General features: G+C 34.9%; 1 protein-coding gene across 4 annotated transcripts in view; it reads right to left on the bottom strand.

The window, feature by feature from the left end:
- Positions 1 to 27088, bottom strand: part of DPH6 (diphthamine biosynthesis 6) — a 186290-nt gene that overhangs the window by 76869 nt on the left and 82333 nt on the right. For all 4 annotated transcript variants that reach the window (XM_078053406.1, XM_078053407.1, XM_078053408.1 and 1 more), the window contains exons 4-5: positions 8845 to 8918; positions 4727 to 4845 (exon numbers count right to left, since the gene is read on the bottom strand). In XM_078053406.1, the coding sequence (XP_077909532.1) occupies positions 4727 to 4845; positions 8845 to 8918 (193 nt within the window). The remainder of the gene's footprint in view (positions 1 to 4726; positions 4846 to 8844; positions 8919 to 27088) is intronic.

Raw genomic sequence — 27088 nt, 5'->3', positions numbered from 1 at the left:
ATACACTATACTTTCCCCCATTCTGTTATTTGTGCCACTGCAATTATATATTTTACTTTAAATAATTTAACACATCTTTTAAAGAGATTCAAAAAGTTAAAATAGATTTAGAATTTATCTACTCTATTTATTATTTACACTGCTCTTTATCCTTTATAAGATTAAATTTCATCAATTATTTTCCTTCTGTCCAAAGAACTCTTTTTAATATTACTTATAATGCAGATCTGCAGGTGATGAATTCTCTCAACCTTTGTACATCTGAAATGTCTTCATCTGATCTTCATTTTGAAATTTATTTTAACTGAGCATAAAATTCTTGGTACTTTTATTGATTTTCATCACTTTAAAGACGTCTTTTCATCATCTTCCAGTTTACATAGTTTCTGAAGCAAAGTCTGCTGACATTTTTATCTTTACTTTCTGTATAAAATTAATCTTTTCACACTGGCTGCTTTTAGGACTCTTTCTTTACCACTGGTTTTCAGCAATTCAATTATGATGTGCTTTGTGATCTTCTTCATGCTTCTTCTGTTGGTGTTCACTGAAATTTTGGATCTGTAAATTTATGGTTTTCATCAAATTGGGAAAATGTTTTGGCCATTATTTCTTCGAATATTCTCTCTATTCCCTCTCCTGGAACTCTACCACTTGTTAGGTTGCTTGATACAGTCTAAGAGCTCGCTAATGTTTTCTTAATTATTTTCAGTCCCCTTTTTTCCCTCTATGCTTCATTTTTGACAGTTTCTATTTGTCTTCGGGTTTACTCATCTCTTCTGCAATGTCTAATTGCTGTACATGGTTCATTTCAGATAATGCATTTTTGAAGTTGTATTTGGGCCTTTTGTATCTTTTATTTTCCTTGTCATAACCATAATTCTACTTTTTTTGAGCATACTGAGCATACTTATAAGAGCTGTTTTAACTTCCTTGCAAGCTAATTCCAAATCTAGGTCTATTCTGATTGTCTCAGTATCAATCAAATGTTCTTGCTTCTTTGCATGCCTGATAATTTAGATGCAAGGCATTGTGAATTTTATATTACTATGTATTAGATTTTATAGTATTCCTTTAAATAGTTCAGGATTTTGTAGAATTCTTGTATGATCTAGTAATTGCACTACTGGGTATTTACTCAAAGAATATGAAAACACTCATTTGAAAAGATTTATGCACCCCTTGCTTATTGCAGCATTGTTTACAATAACCAAATCATGGAAGCAGACCAAGTGTCCATCCATAGATGAAGATATATACATATATGTGGGTGTGTGTGTGTGTTCTGTATATATATAGTATACACACACAATGGAATATTACTCAGCCAGAAAAAAGAATGAACTCTTGCCATTTGCAACAACATGGATGGGCCTAGAGGATATAATTCTAAGCAAAATAAAGCAGCCATAGAAAGACAAGTACCATATGATTTTTCACTCATATGTGGAATTTAAGAGACAAAATAAATGAACAAAGAAAAAAAGAGATTAAAAGAAAGACTCCTAACTATAGAGGACAAACTGATGGTTATCAGAGGGGAGATGGGTGGGGGTAGGGGGTAGGACAAAATAGGTAAAGGGGATTAAGAGTACACTTATCCTGATGAGCACTAAGTAAGTATAGAATAGTTGACTATATTGTATACCTGAAACTAATATAACACTGTATGCTAACTATCCTGGAATTTAAAAGCAAAAGAAAAAATAGCTTAGGATTTTGTTCTGGCATGAGTTAAGTTATTTATTAGATCAGGTTCATAGCAGCCTTTAGTTTAAGGCTCATGACTACTAAGGCACTAGCTGTTTGAGGACTCTACTTGAGGTAAATCTACATTTACTGACATAGAAAAAAATCCCTAAGACATACCGCTGAGTAAAAGTCAAGTTGTCAACCAATACAGAGTATAATACCATTCATGTAATATTAAAAAACCCATAAAACAATCATAGTATTTCTACTCATACAAATATACATACCAAAAAAAAAGTGTGATCTAGAAAGATGATCAGTTATTACTCTGGTACATATCTCTGGGAAAGGGAGTGGCTGGAGGGAAAGGAGAGAACAGAAACACATGGAAACTTTATCTATAAAAATTTAACATGTGCCAAGAATATTTTCATGTAATACTCATACAATTAAAAAAAAGTATTTCTAAAAGTCAGGATTGTTCTTAAATACAATGTGCACATGGTTCTTTAAATAAGTCTAAACCCAGAAACTTCTTAAAACACTAAGCTGTTAATGTGCAGATTTCACGAGTTCACTGATGCCTACAAAAGACCAAGGTTATGTGACACAATTATCAGAAATACATTTTTTTAAAGATTTTATTTATTTTTTTGACAGAGAGAGTATGCAAGCGCACAAAAGCAGGGGGGAGCAGCAGAGGGAGAGGGAAAAGCAGGTTTACCGCTGAGCAGGGAGCCCGATGCAGGACTTGATCCCAGGACCCTGGGATCATGACTTGAGCTGAAGGCAGATGCTTAACCGACTGAGCCACAGAGGCTCCCCCAGAAATACATTTTTATTCATCCATGTAGAACTGACTCTTTTCTAAGTCCACTCTATAATCTAATGGGCCACAAAATTCTGCTGAATCCCTCTCCCTATGGAAAGGTCCTATTGCCACACTTTTTGATTAAAAGCCTTCCTGAAAATTTCAAATAGGCGGGGAAGAAATCTTGGAAACCTACCTCACATCATTTATGTTTCTGCGTCCTTAGAAATAACGTCCCACTCAATAAACCATTCCTTAACACTGTTCTTTTTTTTTTTTTTTAAAGATTTTTATTTATTTATTTGAGAGAGAGAGAATGAGAGAGAGCACATGAGAGGGGGGAGGGTCAGAGGGAGAAGCAGACTCCCTGCCGAGCAAGGAGCCCGATGTGGGACTCGATCCAGGGACTCCAGGATCATGACCTGAGCCGAAGGCAGTCGCTTAACCAACTGAGCCACCCAGGCGCCCTCCTTAACACTGTTCTTAAGAATAACTTTTTCTTTGCACACCTTTAGGTAATCAATAGAAACTATGTGCTATAAATGTTAAAATCAGATCTATACTTTTGTCATTGGAATGATGAAGACAAATTAGCTCAGTTTTATACTTCATCCAAAAGTTTAATATAGTTAAACACCATCTCTAACCCCTCCATAGAGGCAAACACACTTCCATATAAATGAAAAAAATACACAGTATCAGTTACACTATAATAAAGGTGTCAGCAAGGTTATATCTTATGGCTCTTTCTTTCTTTTTTTTTTTTTTTTTTAAAGATTTTTTTATTTATTTATTTGACAGAGAGAGAGACAGCGAGAGCAGGAACACAAGCAGAGGGGGAGTGGGTGAGGGAGAAGCAGGCTTCCCGCCGAGCAGGGAGCCCGATGTGGGGCTCGATCCCAGGACCCTGAGATCATGACCTGAGCCGAAGGCAGTCGCTTAACCAACTGAGCCACCCAGGCGCCCCTATTATGGCTCTTTCTTTCTAATGAGATAGGTTCTCTGGGTTCTAATCCATTCTGTTCTCCACTCCATTCCAGTAAAAGTGACACAATGTGTACTGTCCAGTGAGGTGTCACATGAACTTCATTACAGAAGTAGGCAATCTTAGAAAATCCAAAAGAAAGAGTAACAGACAAAGAGAAAGCAAGAGAGCATACTCTATATAGATCTATATAGAAACTCATAGGACAAATATATCTATAGTGAGAACTTCAATCATAAGGGTTGCTGAGCAACCTTTTCTCAAAAATGAGAATACCCCATCTCGATCTTTCTCTTGTTAACAGCTGAAGAGATCAACTTCAGGTTCTCAATATAACACTTTCCACTAAAGACAACATTTCACCTTCAACAAGGAGAGAGTAGCTTCGTGTTTACCAAGGAGAAATATTATGGGATCTTTCTTTTAATGTTGTTTAAAATGTGAATTTTTCTTTAAAATCTTCCACAGCTTGAGACCTCGTTATTTCTGAGATCAGCAATGTAAACTTGCAAATGAGGTACATGATTTAGGCTTTGAGAAACCTGAGGCTCCAGGGCATTTACTGTAATAGGTTCATGAAATAAATGCATTGAGCTCAAACCCTATGGTTTCTTGAAAGTGAATATAATTATAAAAATTCAAAACAACAAATTGTGTTCGTATGTAATATCCATATTTGAATCACATTACCACCTGCCTGTTGTGTCTATACTAACTGATCAAATGACATTCTCTCAAATATAATTTTCTACCAACCCCAACAAAAACCTACTACTCTGCTTATTTCTGACACCACATAGCCAATCATTCTGTTTTAGCATAGTCAAAATATGTTTAAAAAATATATGAAAAAATCACGTTCCAAATACAGATTTTAAGAAGCTTCAAAAAAAAAAAAAGAAAGAAAAAAGAAAAAAAGAAAGAAATCAACCTACTTTTCCTGTTTCCTATGAACCTGGGTTCCAAATCCTATAAAAAGAACTTAAATCGAAGGACCAAAATACAGTAACAATTTTAGAGACGGCTGTACATTTAAAAAAGAAAATGATGAGGCTCACTTGTAATCACTTTGGTAAATGGTCAAAAGCCCATTTGAAACTTCCCCCTACTCAATTTGTTCAGTTGTGACTCCACATTTTTATATTCTAAATTAGTCTTCCTTTTCTGTTGTAACTGCATATTAGTGAACACAGATTATCTGTGTGGTAACAGACAGCTCCCTTGAAAGTCTGGCTACATACCCAAAGCTGCTACTTTGATGATGATTGCTTGAATGTTAGATGATATCATCTCTTGGAGCAAATCTTCCTGGTTTCTCTGCCAAAGGTAAGCTAAAGGCTGGAGATTAAGCCTTTTACACCTATAAAATAAAAAGAAAAAAATCAGATGATATCTTGATGTTCTATACTTGGATCCACAGCAATTACTTTGATTCTAAACATAATGCTTCTCTCAAGGATTTTAGCATTTAAAATGCTTAAAAAACATGTTTTGCATAATGAAGTTTATATATACAACATAAACATATTTAATTTCCACAGGCTATGCATAAACAGATAAAAATGAAATCTCCAAGCAGATTAGAAATATTAATTTTAGTAAGACTCTAAGTTTAGAAATCTATGCTAAAAAGCTTCCAAATGCCGATGGATGATTATTCTTGCTCTTAGAACTTCCTTGGGTATCAAAATTGTGAAGCATATGCAAAACAGGCAAATCAATTTATCCTAATAAAATGATCATATATTGATTAAATTTACAATACCTATGGTTACATGAACTATTCTTCTCTAACTTTGACATTTTAAAAAAGAATTTGCCTTCGAGTGAAAAATAATAAGAAGAACAAAAAGTACAATATATCGAGCACCAAATATGCTGTAGGCATTGTATTACATACTTTACATTACGGTGCAATAGAAAGAATATAGGTTTTGGAGTCAAGACAAATCTGGATTTGAAACCTCCTCTGGCACTCACTAGCTGCATGACTTTGACAGGTCAACTAAACCTTAAGTCTTTAGTTTCCTAGTTCATAAATAGGAACAAAAATATCTCCTTTCAAAGTTCTTGAGAAGATTAAGAAATTAGAAAGTGAAGTCATCCTTTACTCCTCTTTTTTTTTTTTTCCCTTCACATTTCTCACCCAATCTACCATAACACACAACATGATCATTCCTCATCAATACACTCAGGTCTGAGCCACCATTATCTTTCATGTCCATATCCCCCTAACTTCTTTCCCTGCTTCTGTCTTTGCCCTTTTAAAATCAGTTTTCAATGCAGCAATCAGTGTGATCCTTTTAAGACATAAAATGGATCATGGGATTCCTCGGCTCAAACTTTCCCCATCACTCTGTGTAAATCCTTGCAATAGACTTACATGGATCTCACTCTGGTTAGCTCCCATAGCTCATCTCCCACTACTTTCCCTTCACTCCAACCCACCACCACTAGCCTGCTCACTCTTGTCTAATATACTAGCCATGCTTCCTACCTTCTTCACTTGTTTCATGCCTTTGCTTAAATGTCACTTTCTCAAGGAGGACTATAATTGATTAAAAGTAGTATAGATAAAGAAAATAGTACAGTGCCTGGATAAAATATTCAATAAATGGCAGTCAAAGCCAAGTGACTTGCCCAAGTCAGAGTAAGAGGCTGAGATCAGATTTCAAATAAAAAACAGCTCTAAAACCCAGCATCTATAAGTTTGCCTGGCTGACTACTCCAGCCCACAATGATCTTTCTTTCAGAAAACCCCAATACTTAATAAACATACCACATATTTGGTCATTTACTTATACATGGCCTTAAAAATATCACTCTTTTTTCCATGTATATATACCCTGACTTTCAAAGACACCAAAACCTTCCTACTGCCGACTGTTTTACATACTTTCCCTTGGCAAAATGTCCCATCTATTGCAATGTTGAGGCGGTTAATAAACACAAAAATAATAAAACTGAAAGTCCCCATGTAACAAAAGCATAATAATTCTAGCTGTCCTCCCACCAGCATTTAATGCCTACCAATCAAACTGGTCTCTACCTTTTTTAGCTAAGATTTTATTTTAATTGAAAAAACCTTATTCTCTTCCTATCTTTATTGTAAAATTCTTGGTTTTTGCTTTGATAGCCATAATCTTTTGACTATCTCTAGACTTAAGTCAAGCTTTTTTGCTTATTTAAATTCTTTAACAGTTCAAAATATCATGGTTCAAATACACTTCCTCTGTAAGTCACTACTGCATTTGAGCTTGTGACATTTATTAAATACTTTATATCTTGAAAATACACTAATGCAATACAAACTACAAATTGAAGACAGGCTAATTCAAAACTGAGTTTGTAAACCAATGGACTCCTAGTAACACTGCTTTAAAATTTCCAAGGATAAAATTATTGGAGATATGCTTTATTCTAAAATCAGAGTACTTTAGCCATGTGTTGAAGTGCACCTGAGATTGTTTTAAGAAAAATCTTGCCTCTATCTATGGGTATGCTCTGGACCCTTCTCCCATATAGATATAAGGCAGCTTCCTAATCAGGAGCACATTTTCATTTGGCTTTAACTTTCATAAATAAATGTCAGCCCCATCTACAGTTTGGCTACCCATTAAACCATGTGGGCTTGGACTTATTAAAAAACACAGATTTGTAAACTAAATAATTCTCAGAGAATATGACCTAAAACTTGATGAAAATAGTATTTCTAACATATGGTTTAAGGGATATGCAATCCATCTCCATCTGTAGATCAGTCGTTCTCAAATGTAGGCGAGCAGAATGTAAGGAAATCTTTTTCAAACTACACATATGACCTCCCCCCACTTCCACCTCCACTCTCCCTTCTCCAAAGATACTGATACCCCAAAATATGAGATCCTCATATTCCCCTTCATTTAATTATGCTTTGTCCTATATTTCTTTCATTTATTTAAAAAATTTTGGATTTTTAAAAAAGTTTTACTTTTATTTATTTATTTATTTATTTTTTAGTAATCTCTACACCCAACGTGGTTCTCAAACTCATGACCCTGGCAGATCAAGAAACACATGCTCTTCCGATTGAGACAGCCAGATGCTCCTAAAAATTTTGGATTTTTGACTGCCTTAAATTCACTGTAGAATTAGAGATAAAATAAATGCAATTAAAAAAAGTTTAAGCCAATTAATATGTAAGTTTTTGATGTGATAGTCAATATGAATGCTTCTTTGTCAAGAATATAAAACTATCACACAAATACAACCCTTTTCTGATTTCCATTTATCCTTTGAATGGCAAAATTACTTATTTCTAGGTCAAGTTGTGCTCAAGATGAATACTGGAGTCCATATTTTCTTTTTTGCTAATATAATTATATATAAAGTCTCTATACAGTATTTTACTTATCCAAATAAACTAAAAATGAAAAATAAATTCAGGTGATGTTTTGCAAGCCAACATTAAGTAATCAATATTATCATTAGACTTTATGGTTTTTGAATAGATCAATCCCAAATAGATCAATACCAAAATATTTTGGTATTTGGAGATACAATGTTTTACCAGTGCTACATCCTTTGGAGGGTGAAGAAGATGAAGAGAGCAATAATCTAAAAAGTCCTTGAAAGTTGAATGGCTTTGTTATATAAGTATTTTAATCACAGGAATATTTTTGGCCAAGAGTTGAATTTTAAAAACCAAAGAAGGAAAGATTCCTTAATAAGCTTTTTTTCCCCTTAAAATATCACTGCATTCCTGGGGTGTCTGGGTGATACAGTAGGTTAAGCACCTGACTCTTGGTTTCAGCTCAGGTCTGATCTCAGGGTCCTGAGATTGAGCCCTGCATCAGGCTCCATGCTCAGTGAGGAGTCCACTTGGGTTTCTCTCTCCCTCTCCATCTCTCTTCCCCCTTTCTCTAAAATAAATAAATAAATCTTAAAAAAAATAAAATACCACTGCATTCCTTTTACTAACTCCTGATTTTTATTACCAATGATGATGAGTTAAAAGGGATTAAAAGGTATACTGATTCAAATAAGAAAACACTGAAAACAATACTTTTGACTTTAAAAATCTTTGTCCTGATTTTTTATTATAAATAATTTATTTTTCCTTATGGTAAGTAAGCTGGAGTTTTCTCCATGTATGATAGCAGGATAGAAAAAAAGTAAAAGTACAACTTTTGTTATTTAGGTAATATAGGTAGGTAGTTCCATGAAGAATATAGAATATACATTCTATTTATTATTTGGATACAATTATATTTTTAATTTATTCCCATTCTTAAAATACATGTAATTTAAAAATATAGGACAAATTTTAAAAAATAAAATAAAATATAATATAGGACAAATTAAATTAATGTTCTCTTACACATTTTCTACTCGAACACGCTGATAGTCAGAAAGTATAGCACCTACTGATATCCCCTCTACTTCTTCTTTTTCCTGAAAATAAAAGAAAAATATAACTTTAAAAATAAACATGTGGCTATGCATCATGCTCTGAAAATTATTAAAGAACTGTGTCTCATCTAGAAAACCATCTTGAAGCAGAATAATTTATGAAAATGCAATCCATATTCAGAAAAATACATAGATTTAAGTCATGCTCTCAGCTGTGGGAAAAATAATTATTCTTTTTACTTAAAATCCAAATAACTAGAGAGTATTTTCTGTGGAGAAGGCAAAGATTTAGATGGTACTTTCAAATGTTTTCTCACTTAACATATTTTTAAAGATTCGATGATGTTCAGTCGAAATTTTTGAGAAATTTCTATTTAAGGACAATATTTTCTCAGACTGAGTAACTTTAAAAAAAATAAGCAATGGCATAAGTAGAAAAGGGGACACAATGATTTTTATTTGTATCTCAGAAAAGGTGATTAACAGGAGCATCCAGGAAGCAGAGATGGTAGAGCTATTACCTGGATCACAGTATAGCACAGTGGATAAAAAATTCCATGATGAGAAGGAAGCAATGAATTATCATCAACAGAGTTACAACTGAGAATACCCAGCACTACATCCAGCAGAGTCTCATAGGAAAGAGGACTAGTCTACCCAGTGTGCTCATTAATGATGGAGGAGATGTAAATTCAAATATGATCAAGTTTGCAAATGATACAAAGCTACAATAGATAAAAAAAATGAAGAGGAGATCAATCAAGTACATGTATGGATGCGGAGAACTTGGGGATTTAGAAGGACAGGTCTAAGAGGGGATTTAATGTAAAGAAGTGTAAGATAGTACACTTAGGGAAGAATAATATACAGTATAGGTATACACTAGGGAACTGTTATCTAGAAAACAGATGTGAAGAAAGTGACTGGGGGGTAATTACTAATAACAAACTGAATAGAAATTCTCTGAATAGGCATAGAAGAAAATCCACCCCAGCATATGGAGTATAGAAGAAACTACTTCAGAGAGATGACTTCACTATTATACTCTTTCCATACTTGGAAATCTACAAAGAAAAGCAATAGTGTCTCACATAAAAACATATGTAATACTTGAAGACATACTGAAATAACCGAGTGTGTCCTAATAGGATGCCATAATACATAAACAACAAAATGCACAACAGGAATCTCTCACGTCTTTGGAGATAAAACCAATTTAAAGTTTCCCCTCCAAAATGATAAAGAAATATCTGCCCAAAATAAAATGATTCTATTAGATAAGGATGACAGGAAAAAGCAATTTCCTTTACTTCCCTAGTTTAGCAAATCTGTGAGAGCATTTGCTTATAACCTTTCTCTTCACTTCCTAGTCATTTTCTTTTCATAAAAGTCATTGTATTCATTAGAAAAGGTCAAGGCATAGTGTTCCTGAATAAATACACAGATCAGAGTAGTGGACAGTGTCATCAAAAGATAAAAATCAGTTATATTCCTATACCATATAGTTGTTTATAAGTTCTGCCATAAGAAAATGCCAAGTACTGAATATTGTGTGTGTGTGTGTGTGTGTGTGTGTGTGTATTTCTTTATACATCAAGAAAATAAAAGACAAGAGCCACTGGTATTTTTCTCTTTTAACTTCAAGTTAACTTTAAGTCAAGACATTGTTAAAATATAAATTGCCATTTATTATCCATTTAAAATGTACCATCCTTCTATGATTCTCATTTAAGCTCACCACCCTAAATAGTTATTATTTAATTCTTCTTAGTCTACACTTTTTCTCTGGAATTCTCTATCATTTCTCTTTTATTTTCTATTTGGTAATACCTAACTAATCAGCTCTAGAATTATATACCGAACTGAATTTGGACTATGCTTCCAAACTAGGCCAAAATCCAAAATCATTACCTTTTTTAATGTGAGAATCTTTTATTAATTTTTAAAAATTTTAATTCCAGTATAGTTAACATACAGTGTAATATTAGTTTCAGGTGTACAATATAGTGATTCAACACTTTCATACATCACCCAGTACTCATCAAGATTATTGTACTCTTAACGCCCTTCACCTATTTCACCCATCTCCCCCCTCCCCCACCTCCCCTCTGGTAACAGTCTGTTTGTTCCCTATAGTTAAGAGTCTGTTTGGGGTTTGTCTTTTTTTTTTTCTCCTTTGTTCATTTGTTTTGTTTCTTAAATTCTCCATATGAGCGAAATCATGTGATACTTGTCTTTCTCTGACTGGCTTATTTTACTTAGAATTATACTGTCTAGGTCCATCCATGTTGTTGTAAATGGCAAGATTTCATTCTTTTTCAATGACTGAATAATATTCCATCATATATATAATATTCCATCACACACACACACACACACACACACACACACACACACACACACAACTGTGTCCAGTTGTATAAAGGCTCTTCCCTTGCAAGAAACAGGGATAAAGCTAAAGACTCAGTTTGGTTTTGCTGCTGAAAAATATACAAAATAACTTAGAATAAACAGTTGAGGTCAAACGTTATGAACCCACTATTTAGATCTGCCTACTCGTGATCTGAGGAAAGTTAACAACCACAGTGCAAGGCAGAGCTGATGGTAGGACAGTCAAGTTCTCCATCTGGGAGATCATAATCTTAATATAGATCTAACTAATGACTTGTTCAACAACCATGATTACTACTACCCCCATTAAAAATCTAGCCCTACCACATACTAGCTCTGTGATTTTGACCAAGTTACATAATTTCTCTGTGTTTCAGTTTCTTTATTCACAGTGAGGATAATAATAGTTCCTATTTTCTAGTGTTACTGTGAAGACTGAGTAAAATAATCCAGATAAATAACAGTGTCCAGCACCTAGTAAATAGTCAGTAAATATTTTCTTCTGTCATTATCATAATATTCTTCATTATTACTGCTACTTCTATAACTACTTCTGTTACTACTTCTACTATTACTACTACTAACTACTGCCACCCCCCACCCCCCACACACTACTGTTACTACAATGGGGATGAAGGCCTAACTTGACTGACAAAACCCTTCATTCCTGGGCATTAACTTCTTGCTCATTATCACTCCTCAACACTAGCCTACTAACCTGTGGTGGTTAATTTTACTTGTTAACATGAGTGGGCTGGTAAAATATTATTTGTGAGGATATTTCTGGAAGAGATTGTTATAATTTGAATTGGTAAACTGAATAAAGAAGATAATCCTAACCATTGACGTGGGCATCATCCAATCCACAGAAGTCCTGAATAGAACTAAAAGGTGGAGGAAGGATGAATTGACTCTCTGCTTGAGCTAGGATATCCACCTTCTCCTGCTCTCAGACATTGGCACTCCTGGTTCTTGGGCCTTAGAACTTGCACTGAAATTTGTATCAATGGCTGCCCTGGTTCTTAGACTTTTGGGTTTAGACTGGAACCACACCACCAGCTTTCTGGAGCCCCCAGCTTGCAAATGGCAGATCATAGGACTTCTCAGCCTCCATAATCAGATGATAATCTCTCATAATAAATCTCTTTCTGTACATCTTTATATATCCTTAGTTCCCTGTTTCTCTAGAGAACCATGACTAATATATAACCCTTAACACTCAACTCTACAGTCCAGTTACAACAAACTTTTCCAACATAGTGAGTCCTGAATAAACCAAGGGTAAGTAAGACTTCTGTTGAATCCTTAACCATTTAGAACATACTACGAACTTCAAGGAAAGGCAAAATAGACCTTTAAAAGATAAAAATCTAACATAGTCAGTCTACTCCATGAAGCTAATAAGCTCAGGCCCTGACCCATGACCTATATCTCCTGGGGAAAAAAGTTACTAAATTAACGATAGTAGCAAAATAATAGCAGTGGAAGTGTCAACTAAGAAACAGAGAAAATGACTACTAGAATCAAAGATAAACTGAGGCTGCATGAAGACAGAGCCAAATAAACCACCCAATGCCATAATGGAAATAAAAAATGAATGTGTTAGAGAAAATAGTTAACACAAGAACCCGGGATCTATAAATCTGGCCACATTCAAACCACCTTCGTATGATACGATTCTATGACCACTGAGCAACCTTTAGACTTTAATTTAGGTTGCCTTGTTACTTTCAAACCCAGAAAGATTATACTAATCCATCAAAACAAGCATTCTCATCCTTTTAACACAAATGCTTACATTATAAATGAATGAACTGACATTCTGGTTTACACAGTCTTAAACAAATTTGATTTATATTAATCTATACTATCAGAGAGACTGACAACTTCTTGGTACATGGTCAAAACCAAGTCTCTACTGTTGAATCACAGACCTGTACCTCTGAAACAAATAATACATTATATGTTAAAAAAAAAAGAAGAAGAAGAAGAAGAAGAAGATAGCAGGAAGGGAAAAATGAAGGGGGGGAAATCGGAGGGGGAGACGAGCCATGAGAGACTATGGACTCTGAGAAACAAACTGAGGGTTCTAGAAGGGAGGGGGGTGGGGGGATGGGTTCGTCTGATGATGGGTATTAAAGAGGGCAGGTACTGAATGGAGCACTGGGTGTTATACGCAAACAATGAATCATGGAACACTACACCAAAAACTAATGATGTAATGTATGGTGATTAACATAACATAATAAAAAAAATTCAGATAAAAAAAAAACAAAAACCCAAGTCTCTAGCTTGGAGAACTATACCACAGTACTCACCAAAGTAATATTGCCAAGCTTAACCAGTCGTGTAACCCTCTCCAACAATAATGCCAATTGTCATTGTTCTTTAGGTATTCACTTAAGCAACAAAATAAGGGGCTTGACATATAAGGGATGGTCAACAGTATGGAGTAACTGCAGTGGAAAGCACATATTAAGAAATGGAAGGAAAAAAAGGCTAGAAAAGGAAGTATGGGATCAGTCTGTTCAGAAATGTGGCCTGCAACCTGAAGGCAATGAAGGGCCCTTCCCTGTAAGGATTTTTAAAAATAACTCTATTGAGACACAATTTACATACAATAAACTGTATCCATTTAAAGGGTACGATTTATTGAGTTTTAACAAATGTATATTTCAGTGAAACTACCACCACAATCAAGGTACAAATCATTTTGATAATACCCAAATGATACCTTGTGCCTCTTTGCAGTCCAACCCTTCCTTCACTCCTGGCTCCAGGCAACTACTAATCTGCTTTATGTCATTGTGCATTAGTTTGCACTTTCTCAAACGTTACATATATAGTATGATACAATATATATCCTTTTGTTTCTAGCTTCTTTCACTGAGTATGATTTTGAGATTGATCCATGTTGTGTGTATCCATAGCTCATTCCTTTGTATTCCATTTTAATCCATTGTATGGATACACCACATCTGTTTATCCATTCTTTTGTTGATGGATATTTGGTTTGCTTCTAGTTTGGGGATTCTTGTGAATAAAGCTGCTATGAATTTTCCTATACGTCTTTGTGTGAATACATATTTTCATTTCTCTTGGATTGTGCTAAGGATTTTAAGAAATAAGTAATGATCATATTTACAAGTGGAACGACAAGACTGGTGACAGTGTTAAGGGTAAACTAGAGAGTAGAGAAAGAGAAGGAGCTTAGTCTGAAAGAATTGAAGGATGGAGATAAGAAGCTAAATTCCAAAAACAAATTAAAGACAAAATTAATAAAACTTGGGAACCATCAGCACAGAGACCAGAAGCACACACAGAGGGTGGGACCAAGTGACTACTAGCTAGGAACTACATGTCTTAAGACAAAATACTGAGTTTATTTAGCTTTGCGCATGTTTTTTCAGTTTGTTTGCTAGGTATCCAAAGTAGAAAAGACTATTAGGTATATTGAATACTCTGGTGCTCAAGAGAGTATAGAAAAAGATGTGGGTGTTATCAGCATATAAGAGAACTTAAAGCTGCAGGAGCAAACAAGAACCCCAAGAAGCAGGACATAGAGCGAGAAGAGGGCTCAGTGTAAGACTGTGAGGGTACAGTAAAATGTAAGGACTGTAAATGTAAATGTAAGAAAGAGACTTCAGTGAAGACACTGGAAAAGAGTGGTCATGATAATAAGAGATGCAGCAAGGACAGAGTAATGGTGTACGCACAAATACTATTCTGATGAAAAGGAAAGATATTACCAAGTGCCTACTATACACCAAAATTTGTGCTCAGTAATTTGTATATCTTCTCTTGGTTATTCCTTAGAGCAATCCAAAATACTATTAAACTGATTTTATATGTGAAAAAATAAGATCATTCCATTCAAGTTGACACAGCTGGTCAACAGAATAAGCAGCCTTTACATTGAGGTCTGTCTGCCAACCACACCTGTGCTCTTGCTTATATACATAGTGTCACACGCTGTACAAAGTTCAAAAGAACCACTGCATTTTCCAATTAATAAGTTAGTTATGACCACTGTGGGGAAAGCTGCAGTCATGTTTGATGAAAGCAAGAATGAAATATCTGACGTGTACCACTGCCAAATTTTTCAAAAAATGAATTTCAGGTCCTTAGTAAAATAACTGATGAATCTAACAATGAATATCTATTGCTAAATTCAACACACTTCATAGAATTTTGAGAGTGGACACATATTAAATTACATTCTTGTCATCTAGATGAACAAAGGCAGAGAAGATAAAAATAAAAAATAAAAATGTCAGTAATAAGTCAGAGACAAAGACTGCACTCTCAATAGCTGGGCATATTGCTGAGCCACAGGAGCGCTCAGACACTAGTGGACACTACTCAGCTGTTTTTAATTAAGCATAACCATCCAGAATGCATAGGTGATTTTTTTCCCTGCTCTTGGGAAACCATTCTAAACATTTAGAAAAGAAAGAACATAAAAGCCTGAAAGATCTAAGGATCATTAACTCTATCAAGCTATCGGTATCTGTTACCTATAGATTCTGCCTCCTCCTATGAAAATGGTCTCCTAAGCCCTAAGTGCTCCTAAGCATCCCTTTGCATGAGATCCCAATCCATCTAGACAGCTTAAGGACTAACCTTTTTATTTTTGTTTTCCCCCGCACCATCAATTTTTACTCCTGGTTCATCATTATATAATATGCTGTGATAGCTGCCAAAAACTCATGTCCTCTTCCAGGTATCATTATTTCTATTAAAGTAAAACTCTTCCAAAGAGCATATATGTTTTTCTCCATTTCCTCATCATCCATTCTCTTTTAAACCCACTCTAGGCAACCCTGAGTTCCCATCAGTCTATTAAAACCTCTCTTATCATGTCAGTCAGTGACCACTAGGTTTGCCAAATTCAATGGTCAATTCTCTGTCATTACCTTACTTGAATTCTTCTTCTTACCTTAATGGCTGTTTCTCATTCTCCCTTACGGGCTCCTTGTCCTCGTCATTACCTCTAAAAATTAAAGTGCCCCGAGTTCAGTCCTTGGCTCTCTTCCCTTCTCTAGCTATATTCATCCCTCAGTGATTTCATCTGGTTGTATGGCTCTAAATACAATCTGTGTAACGCCTGCCTCTCTGAGATCCACAATCCAAATGTCTGCTCTAATGCCTATCTGAATATCTACTAAGTATCTCAAAGAACAGATTCAAATCAAAACTCTTGATTCAGGCACGTATACCCATTGTACCCAGAGGTCCTTCCATATGGCTCCTCATCTTAGGAAATTACATTGCACGTATATTATTGTTCAGGCCAAAAATCTTAGAGTCATTCATGATTTTTCTTTCCCTTATGACCTACATCCAATCAAGCAATAGTTCTATTAGCTCCATCTTCCAAAAACTTCCAAAATCCAACCACTTCTCATCTCCTCCACCATTACCACTAGTCCTAATCACCATCACTCTCAACTGGACTATTGCAATAGTTTTCTAACTGGCTTCCCTAAGTCCACACTTCCTCACTATAGTTTATCTCCACAAAGTAACCAGTGATCTTTCAAAATATAAGCCAGAACATGCTCCCTGATTGAAAATCCTCTAATGGTTTCCCATACTACTTAAGAGTAATATACAAGCTCCTTGTGAACAATATATAAGGTTCTAAATGACCTGGAACCTCCTAATTTCCAGCTCATTCCAAGGATCCACACTACACTTATTGTTACTCAAACACTTAAGCGTGTTTACATCTCAGAATTTCCTTCCCTATACCTATGACACACTTCCTGTAGATATTTACATAATTTATTCCTTCACTTTTTTAGGGTCTTGCTCAAATATCTCAGAGAGGCCTTCTCTGACTTCTTTCTAAAATAGTCCTACTCCCTCCTCACTATCCCCTCCTACCCCTGTCACTATTTCCTTGCCCTGGCTTTATTTTCTTCATAGCATTACCTGAAATTACATCATATATTTTCTTATTTAATTTTTAAATGTATGTCTTCAGCTATATGAGGGCAGGTACTTATCCTGTTTCCCTATAGCCTCAGCTCTAGAAAAGTACCTGGGACAACACTGAATATTCAATAATTGTATTTGTAATTGAATGAAGTTGATTAAATAAAATTACAGTACTTCTATACTTCAACAGTTATCCAAAACAAAACTAAGGTAACAAATAAAAATAAAAATACCATTTTGTAACATATATGACAAATGGTTAATGTCTTTCTCTTTCAGACTAGTAAGGAACAGGTTAACACCCAACAGTAAAAATGAGAAAAGGTATTACTAGGTATTTTTAAGAGAATAAATATAAATGACTAATTTCAACCTTCAGAAGAACAAAGAAAATACAAGCTGGAATTACTTTTTGTCAAACAAATATATACATGTGTGGGTGTAATTTGATTAAAATTTGATTAACAGTCAAAGATGATTAGGATATGGAGAGTTGCATAAGCTCATGCACCACAGATGAAGTTGTTAGTAGTACATCCTTTCTGAAAACCAATTTTGCAATATGTATCAAGAAGTCTTATTATGTGTATTCTTAGACCCAGCATTTTCATATTTTACTTCCAGAAATTTTGTCTATAAAAATAACTGTAACTTTGCACAAAAGTTTATTTATAAAGATATTCATCTGATTTACATTCTTCATGTTATTGGAACAGAAATCTGAAAATCCTAAAATCTCAAATAATAGAAGGATGGTTGACTAAACCATGATACATTTAGAAGAGCAAAAACAAAGCAGTCATTAAAAAAATATTTTCAAAGGCTATGCAATATAAGGAACTATTTATGACATAAGACTCAGTGAAAAAAATTTCCACAGGTTGTGTATTAAAATATATGGATTTTTTTTGAAATATCCATAGGCATGGAAAGACCAGAAATAGACCAAATTATAATAGTGCTTATTTCTAAATAGTATTTAATGTTTCTATTTTATTTATAACTTTATACCTTCTCAAATATTTTTATACCATGTGTATTACCTTTTCAATCAGGGGAAATATTATTAAAAATACATTTATGCATATGTGTATTCATCATTTATCCCATGTGTGGATATACTGGCAGGCAAAATTACTCATGTATTTATTAAACAGCAGTGAATAAAACCCTACTGTGTGACCAATCCTATATTAGGAAGGGGAAAACACATTTGAAAAAAGCATGGCCGCTGACCTTAAGAAATTAAAATCCCATGAGGGATGCAGGAGAATGGACATTTTAAATAAAATAAGTGATAGAAGTCTATACAAAGTATAATAAACTACAAAAGAAGGAATTCTTGTCAGAGAGGAATGACATTGGGAAATACATTTAAAAAAATCATATCCCAAGTATTGAGTAGTCAGAAATATTGATTCTTTGCCCTTCTTGACTATAGGAAAACAGATAACTGCTCCTACTACTGTCTTCCTATATATTCCTTAATATACCAGTTATGTACAAAATCCACCAAATATTTTTCTTCAAAGAAACAAGTCTGACTCTAAAAAGAAATATATATTATAAAACTTATCTGCTAAGTAACTGACACAATCCTAATTGCCTACCTTCATTTGGTATCTGATTGTATGGTTGAATCTTCTATAATTAAACAACCAATTAATAAGGGCCTAATATGCCATTAGTCCTACTCTAATCACCAAAAGAAGTATGAACACGGACCTGCCCATAGTCCTAAAGCTTTATAAATGCCTACTCTTAAAATCAGCACCCTAAATATCAGGAACACTGACACACAAGAATAGAAAGGGACTTCTATTATGAAAGGTACCAGATCTGATTTTCTCATCATATGTGAACCTCTCCCATATCACAGCTAAAAGGCACCCAACACAGAGGCTGGGATGGTGAAGGCATTCAGCCATCTGGTAATAGCGATAAGTACAAGTTTATAAGGACGGTTTCAAGGTAGAAATCCAGACCCAAATTAGATTTGTTCACTCAATATTCACTTGTCCCCATATGAAGAGGTTGGTTCACAAAGACAACAAGATAAACTGAAAACAAGCTGTCCTTTTTTTTACAAATGAAAACTAGACCTACTTATTCTAAAGATAAGAAGATATGCAGCTTGCATTTATCGGGGAAATTATTTTCTTTGAAAAATGCCTCAGTTACCAGTATTATTCTGTTAATGAGTTCCTGCCTGTTGAGAAAAAAATGATCTGCTGAATTTAAAGTGTTTTTCATCTGAAAAGCATTCTAACATTTTTAATATGAACCATTCATTAAAGAAGTGCACTTGCATTAGAGCTCTGAGTGGTGATATTTGGACTTCTGGCAACATGACATTATTAAATAAGAAACATTTGTGAATGCCAATGACTTTCTAGGGCCTGGATAACTAAACAAGAAATTTATATGGCCAGTAAAGCACTAGATGCTTTTCCTTAAACTTCCAATTCTTCACTTGAGTAGAATTACACAAGTCCAGGTTTAAAAAAAAAAACTAAAGAGAGAAATGAATACTATTTTATATGAAGAAATTCTGAAAGTAACTCTGAGAATTTTCAAATGGCAATGATTTCAAATGATACATATTCTGACTAAAATTTTTGTTTGACTTATTAAAAGGCTTTTGTTTTTCTTAGCATCATCAATATAAGACATTTCTGAAATGGAAAATGATCACCATCTGGAGTACTTCCATTAAACAGTGAGCTCATGACAGAGTATTAGGTCACTAATTTGTAGGATTATTGTTTCCCTTTGTGAGCTTTCTCAATTAAATAGGGAAAAAGTTGTTAAGGCTGAAAATTGAATGACAAAGAAATTGCAGAAAATCATAATCATTTGTCATTTATTTGTTTAAAGCTAGCGCCTTATTTTACGTTTGAGTCTCCACAGTATGACACTCCTAGTTTTGAATAAATTAGCTGTTTGCTACATATGAGTCCCAACCTCAAAGCAGAAACTGAGAGTTTGCTGTTCATCCTAGACCAAATTCAACCTAAATGTGAAGCTGAACAGAAATCTAGAACTATAGTTATAGCTTTTTCAATTGAGTTTCCCAAAAATATTCTTCTTGCTAAAATGAAAGGTGACTTCTGTGAAACTCTTTAACAACAATAACAAAATAAATAAACAAAGGATTAAATTGTTAATCCTTGTTGGGAGAATAAAGCAACAATCAAAAAGTATTCAATTCTAAGCAAATCAGCTTGGTAGAAAGTATCCAATCTGTTTAGAAGCTGCTTTCTACACTTATTTTTTAAGCTTCTAAGGAAATTTCCTTTGATTCGTTTGAGATAACTTTGAAAATGCAACTCATATAAATGAGAATTATTTTTATATGATTTAAAATTATTCCAGCTTTATTGAGTTATAACTGACAAATGAAATTGTAAGCTATTCAAAACGTGCAATGTGGTGATTTGATATACACATACATTTTGAAAGAATTCAGAATTCTTACTATCAAGTTAATGAACACATCCATCACCTCACATATTTCCTTTTTATTTTTTCTTTTGTTAAGAACATTTAAATTCTACTCTCAAAGCAAATTTCAGTGATACAATACGGTATTATCAACGATAGTAACATGTTCTATATTAGATCCTCAGAACCTTATTCACCCTACAACTTAAAGTTTATACCCTTTTATCAACCTCTCCCTATTTCCCACATCCCTCAGCCCTGGCAACCACCTTTCCACTCTATGAGTTCGACTTTTCTTTTTTTTTAGCTTGACATATAAGTGATACCATGCAGTATTGGTCTTTCTCTGTCTGGCTTATTTCGCTTAGTATAATGCCTTCCCAGTTCATCAATGTTGTTGCAAATGGCAAGATTTCCTCTTTCTTTTAAGGCTGAATAATATTCCATCCAATATATAATCCTATATATTTATATTTATAATATATATATATTTATATTATATATGTATATATATATATGTATATCCTATATATGTATATATTATATGTACACACACACACACACATATATTTTCTTTATTCACTCATCTGTCAATGGACACTTAGGCTGTTTCCATACCTTGGCTGCTACAAATAATGCTGCAATGAACACGAGAGTAGAGATATCTCTTTGAGATGCTAATTTCATTTCCTTTGGCTATATACCCAGAAGCGAGATTGCTGGACCATATGGTATTTCTATTTTTAATCTGAGACACCTCCATACTGTTTTCAACAGTGGACTTATCAGTTTACATCCCCACCAAAAGTGCAAAAGGGTTCCCTTTTCTCTATATCCTTGTTGGCATTTGTTATCTCTTGTCTTTTTGATAATAGGCATCCTAAGTGATACCCGATTGTGGTTTTGATTTGCATTTCCCTGATAATTAGTGATTTTGAGCATCTTTTCATATACCTGTTGGCTATTTGTATGTCTTCTTTGGAAAAATGTTTATTCAGGCCATTTTTTAATTGGGTTGTTTTATTGCTATTGAGTTTAATGAGTTCCTTATATATTTTGGATATTAATCACTTACCATATATGTGGTTTGCAAATATTTTTCTCCCATTTCATAGGATGGCTTTTCACTTGTTGGTTTCAGAGGCTGTATGGAAACATTTTAGTTTGATATAGTCCTACCTGTTTACTTTTGCTTTTGTTGCCTGTGCTTTTGGTGTCAAATCCAAAAAATCATTGCCAAGACCATTATCAAGAAGTTTACCTCTCTGTTTTCTTCTAAGAGTTTTATAGTTTCAGATCTTACATTCAAGTCTTTAACTCATTTTGAGTTAACTTTTATTTATGGTATGAGATAGAGGTCTAGTTTCATTCTTTTGCATGTGGCTAACTAGCTTTCCCAATGCCATTTATAGAAGACACTATCTTTTCCCCATTGTATATTCTTGGCTCCTTTGTCAAAATTAATTGACCATATATGCATGAGTTTCTTTTAGGAATCTATTCTGTTCCACTGACCTATGTATCTGTTTTTATGCCAACACCATACTGTTTTGATTACTATGGTTTTGTGATATAGCTTGAAATCAGGAAGTGTTATCCCCCAGCTTTGTTCTTTCTCAAGATTGCTTTGACTATTTGTGGTTCCACACAAATGTTAGGATTTTTTTTTTCTATATCAGTGAAAAATGCCATTAGAATTTTGATAGGATTGCACTGAATCTGTAAATCACTTTGGATAGTATGAACATTTTAACAACATTAATTCTTCCAATCAATAAGCATGCATTGTTTTTTTTTTTTTTTTAATTTATTTATTTATTTGACAGAGAGAGAGAGAGAGAGAGTGAGAGAGGGAACACAGCAGGGGGAGTGGGAGAGGGAGAAGCAGGCTTCCCGCCGAGCAGGGAGCCCGATGTGGGGCTCGATCCCAGGACCGTGAGATCATGACCTGAGCCGAAGGCAGACGCTTAATGACTGAGCCACCCAGGCGCCCCAATAAGCATGCATTGTTAAGGACATTACACATAACACAACAGTGTTAACTGTTGTACCATTAGACTTACATTTTTATTTATTTTTTATTTTTATTATTATTATTTTTAAAGATTTTATTTATTTATTTGACAGAGAGAGAGAGAGCAAGCATAGGGGGAGCGGCAGAGAGAAAGAAGCAGGCTCTCTGCTGAGCACGGAGCCTGACGCGGGGCTTGATCCCAGGACCCTGGGATCGTGACCTGAGCTGAAGGCAGACGCTCAACTGACTGAGCCACCCAGGTGCCCCTAGACTTATATTTTTAAAAGATTATGTAGGAGTACTGATCAGAAAAGTATATAGTTAGAAGCAGAACATCTACTCAGGAAACCCTAAAAGAAGTCTAAGTAAAAATATGATGAAGGCCTAAACTAAGGTAGTGGTTATGATGATAACAAGGAAATGGCAGATCTGTGACATAAGAAAAGACCAACAGATTTTAGTGGCATGTGGCTGGGAAAGGAATCCAGAATGCTCTCAAGTTTTTGGCTTGGTCACTCAATGGAGAGCAATGGCTTTGATTTTATAAGAAGTAACACACATTTGGGGAGGAATATTGTGAGTATTATTTCGGCCATTGAGTCTTACGGGCCTTTAGTCATTCAGTGAGAACTGTCCAGTTGACAGTTGGGCATGGAGCTCAGAAAACAGGCATAACTGGCGATATAAATGTGTACATCAGTCGTAGCTGAAGCCATGAGAAGAGATCAAATAGCAAGGAAGTGTGGACTAAAAGAAGATGAAGAATGAAGCTGTAAGGAACCATAACATTTATAAAGTGGGCAGAGAAAGAAGGGTCTTGAAAGAAAATTAAGGAGAGAGAGACAGATGGGAAACTAGGAGGGAGGAATATCACAGAAGTCAAGGTCAAAAAGGTTTTAAAAAGAAGGAAAGCCCACAGTTCTGAGTATCACAAAGAGGTCAAAGAAAGGAAAGATTAGGGGGGAAAAAAAAAAACAATAAAATGTGTCCATCTGATTTGGTTGTTACTGACCTTAACAAGAGAAATTTTAATAAATTGGTGTTGATGGAAATCAAACTGAAGCAGGATAATAAAATGGGCAATGAGAAAGAAAATAAGTAAAAATATATATTCCAAAAAGATTTGTTAAAAAGACATGGTGCAACTGCCTGAAAGGAATGTAGACTCAGAGCGGAATGTAGTATGTTTAGTACCTAAAGTTCACAGAACACATTGGTGGCACCACTATGGAAAAAATCTGGTATGCCATTTCCCTGTTCAGTCTTACCTCTACTAACATACAGAAACATGATCTAGTTCAAGAATGACAGTCATGAGAAAATGTATCTAGCCTTCATAATCTCTTAAAGCATGGGTGTCCTTCAAAAAGCAAAACAAAAGAAAACCCCTTACCTTTATACCTCAATTATAAACAGTAATTATGCTCTCAGAAGAAAAGCTTTTTTAAGTTTGTATCTTTCCTTTAAAAACATGTACAAAATTAAATATACCATGATTACTACAGAAAACTGATTTACAGTGAAAAGAATACATGATACACGATATTAAATGTAACCAAGGAAGCTAATAAAGTGAATTATTAAAAAAAGAAAAACAGGAAAAGGGAAGACCTGAATTAAAATGCTCAGCTTCACAGCATACCCAAAAACAAAATCTTGTATATATCTAACTCTAATAAGTATAGTTTCTTCATGAAATACAAATGATAATATCTAGTTCAGGGTTATGTGAGGCAACTAACAGAAAAGAAAAGATAGTACTCAAATATTCATAAAAAGCAATACAAATATTTGTTGCTTAATTAACCTCCTTTACTTCATTTCTCTATTTTTGTCACTAACTTCACCCAGCCTCAAAACAAACAAGTAACTTTAGACTCTCCACTGTCTGAGGATGCTTGCTTGGAGCCAGATAGGTATTGAGATACAAAGACCCCCCATATCTAGTCACTAAGTAGGGCAAATTAGGCATTTCACTATATACTCTCAGTTCAGATCCTCTCAGCTCTCCCTAAAAATATCAATGGGTCCTCCACTGCTCTCTCCACCTCTAATTTCTTCTTCCTCCAACTGCCCCAAGTAACAGGTTTATCTTCCCCAAATCAAGCTCTTTGTATTCCCCATCTGCCAAATAAATTTCTCTCTCTAATCTACATTTATTTTCATAAATCCTTTACATAACTATCTACTAGTTAGGCTGACTACGCTAATTTCCATCTCCCAACCTTTGTTCTTACTCAACTTTCCATTCGCAATTTTCTATCCATCCTCTGGCCCCAATCTCCACCAAGTACAATCCTACTCATTCTTTACAACCCATTAAGCCACACCTCGTTCCTTTGATCAGAAATGATCCCTCCCTCCCTTACGCCCCTTACGTCTCTTACTCTGTACATTTCTTGAAGCCCTTTACCTAAGTTATTTTATATGTATGTTCTAAGTTCTATTAGATTCTTTTAGCCACCACCCAGCACCCAGTATAGTGTCTTCTATTCAGTCATCAAAAAGTGCATGAGAAGAATTCAGTCCTTTTAAGGGATTCTATAGTTATTAATAAATGTAGAGGATGGCTATTTTATTAATTATTTAGCAATATTAAAGTTACACAAAATTAGGACTTCAGTGACTATATCAGTCAAAGCCCAATTAGAAAAACAGAAACCACTCTAAGAATTTAAAGAAAAGTACAGGGAATTGATTACACAGATGACAGGACTGAGAAGGCAAAGAGAGCATAGGGAGGTAACCCAGGACCAGCAGTAACAGAAAGGAGTAACTGTCCCTAAGCCGAAGGGCAAAAGACTTCTCTAGAGCCCAGGAACCAAGTAGTATGGCAGCAGCTGGAACCTCAGTGGATGTGTCCAATAATTGAAGCAAGAGCCAAGCCAGCCACAGCAGATACTCCACCCAGGAAGAAAAAAAAGTGTCAGGGTTTCTCCCTTCCTTTTGACTCTCAGTCTCCCCAGTGGCTTATACTGCCCAAATCCAAGGGAAAGCCAGCTAAAAGGAACAAGGGAATCTAAGCAACCCCCCCCCAAGGGAAACTGAGGCCCCTTGGTATACCAAACAGTGCCTAGAATGGTCAAAGAATGGATATGAAGACAAAGAGGTCCAGGACCAAGCAGTACAATGACCTTAACAATATGTAATTATTTAAGAAAATTTAAAGAAAGGGAAAAAAAAAAGTACTTTACCAAAGTAAAATGTCTAAAAATCAGTAACAGACAAATCACATTTTTTTTTTTTTACTCAGTAAATTACTCATTATTTGAGTTTATATATGCATTCTAGATTAAGCAATACACGGGCAGACATCACCTGCACATTCATGGAGCTTACTGTCTAATAAAGGGCATTCCAGAATACATCATCCTTTTAAATAGATATAGAAATATCATAAAATTCAGTGGTTTCCAGTGTCGTCACATAAAAGGTTAAGAATAGAGGGTTATCAGCGCTATTGGAAATTTTCTTTTCTTCTGAGTGCTAATCTGGAAAATGACAGAAACAACTTCACTGACTATACCAAATATGGAAATTTAGGAGGAACAGTCTTTAAGATGCTTGATTTCAAACTAAGAAATACTTTGCTAGGAGTCAGGCAGGGATAGCAAGAGAATCTATGTGCTCATTAATAAATGCCACGCAGATTATTAAACAAACAGGAGTTGTCTCATTTTTACATGAAATCTGGTGAAAATTCTGGAAAAGAACGAAGTCATGGTGCCAGCTTAAAGATGAAGCAAGTGTTGTGATTTTCATAAGCTCAGCAAATAAATCAGAGGCATCATTAACAGGTCAAGGACTTAACATTGAGTTATGTATTCCTTTCATTAAAAAAGTAAAAAAGAAAAGCCTAGATTAAAAATAATATAATTGGGGTGCCTGGGTGGCTCAGTCGTTAAGCATCTGCCTTCGGCTCAGGTCATGGGTCCCAGGGTCCTGGGATCGAGCCCCGCATCGGGCTCCCTGCTCAGCGGGAAGCCTGCTTCTCCCTCTCCCACTCCCCCTGCTTGTGTTCCCTCTCTCACTGTGTCTCTCTCTGTCAAATAAATAAATAAAATCTTTAAAAAATATATATAACCATTGTATTAGGAAAAGCCCAGTTCCTCCTGTGTTTTTCCTTCACTCTCACACCCACTGTACTTCTGATGCCAGATGTGTGGGTTTTTTCCCCACACCAAGCAATTCTGCAATAACAGTGTCCTACAATTTAACTCACTTCTGACACTAGCTGCCTGAAGTTAACATCAGATCCCACAGTTAATGGCTCAGTCCTGTAAGACTGCCTCCCCCCACCCTTCACATGCCAATTGCAAGTGGTAGGTCCCTAGGTTATCCACAACTTCTGTCACTTGACTACAAACTGGAGGTCCCCATAAACATTCTGAACATTTTGAATTCTGAACCAGGTGAATGC

The sequence above is a fragment of the Halichoerus grypus genome, chromosome 8, assembly GCF_964656455.1.
Source record: "Halichoerus grypus chromosome 8, mHalGry1.hap1.1, whole genome shotgun sequence".
Lineage (NCBI taxonomy): Eukaryota > Metazoa > Chordata > Mammalia > Carnivora > Phocidae > Halichoerus > Halichoerus grypus.
The sequence above is the reverse complement of the archived record's forward strand: the minus strand, read 5'-3'. Positions and strand labels throughout refer to the sequence as shown.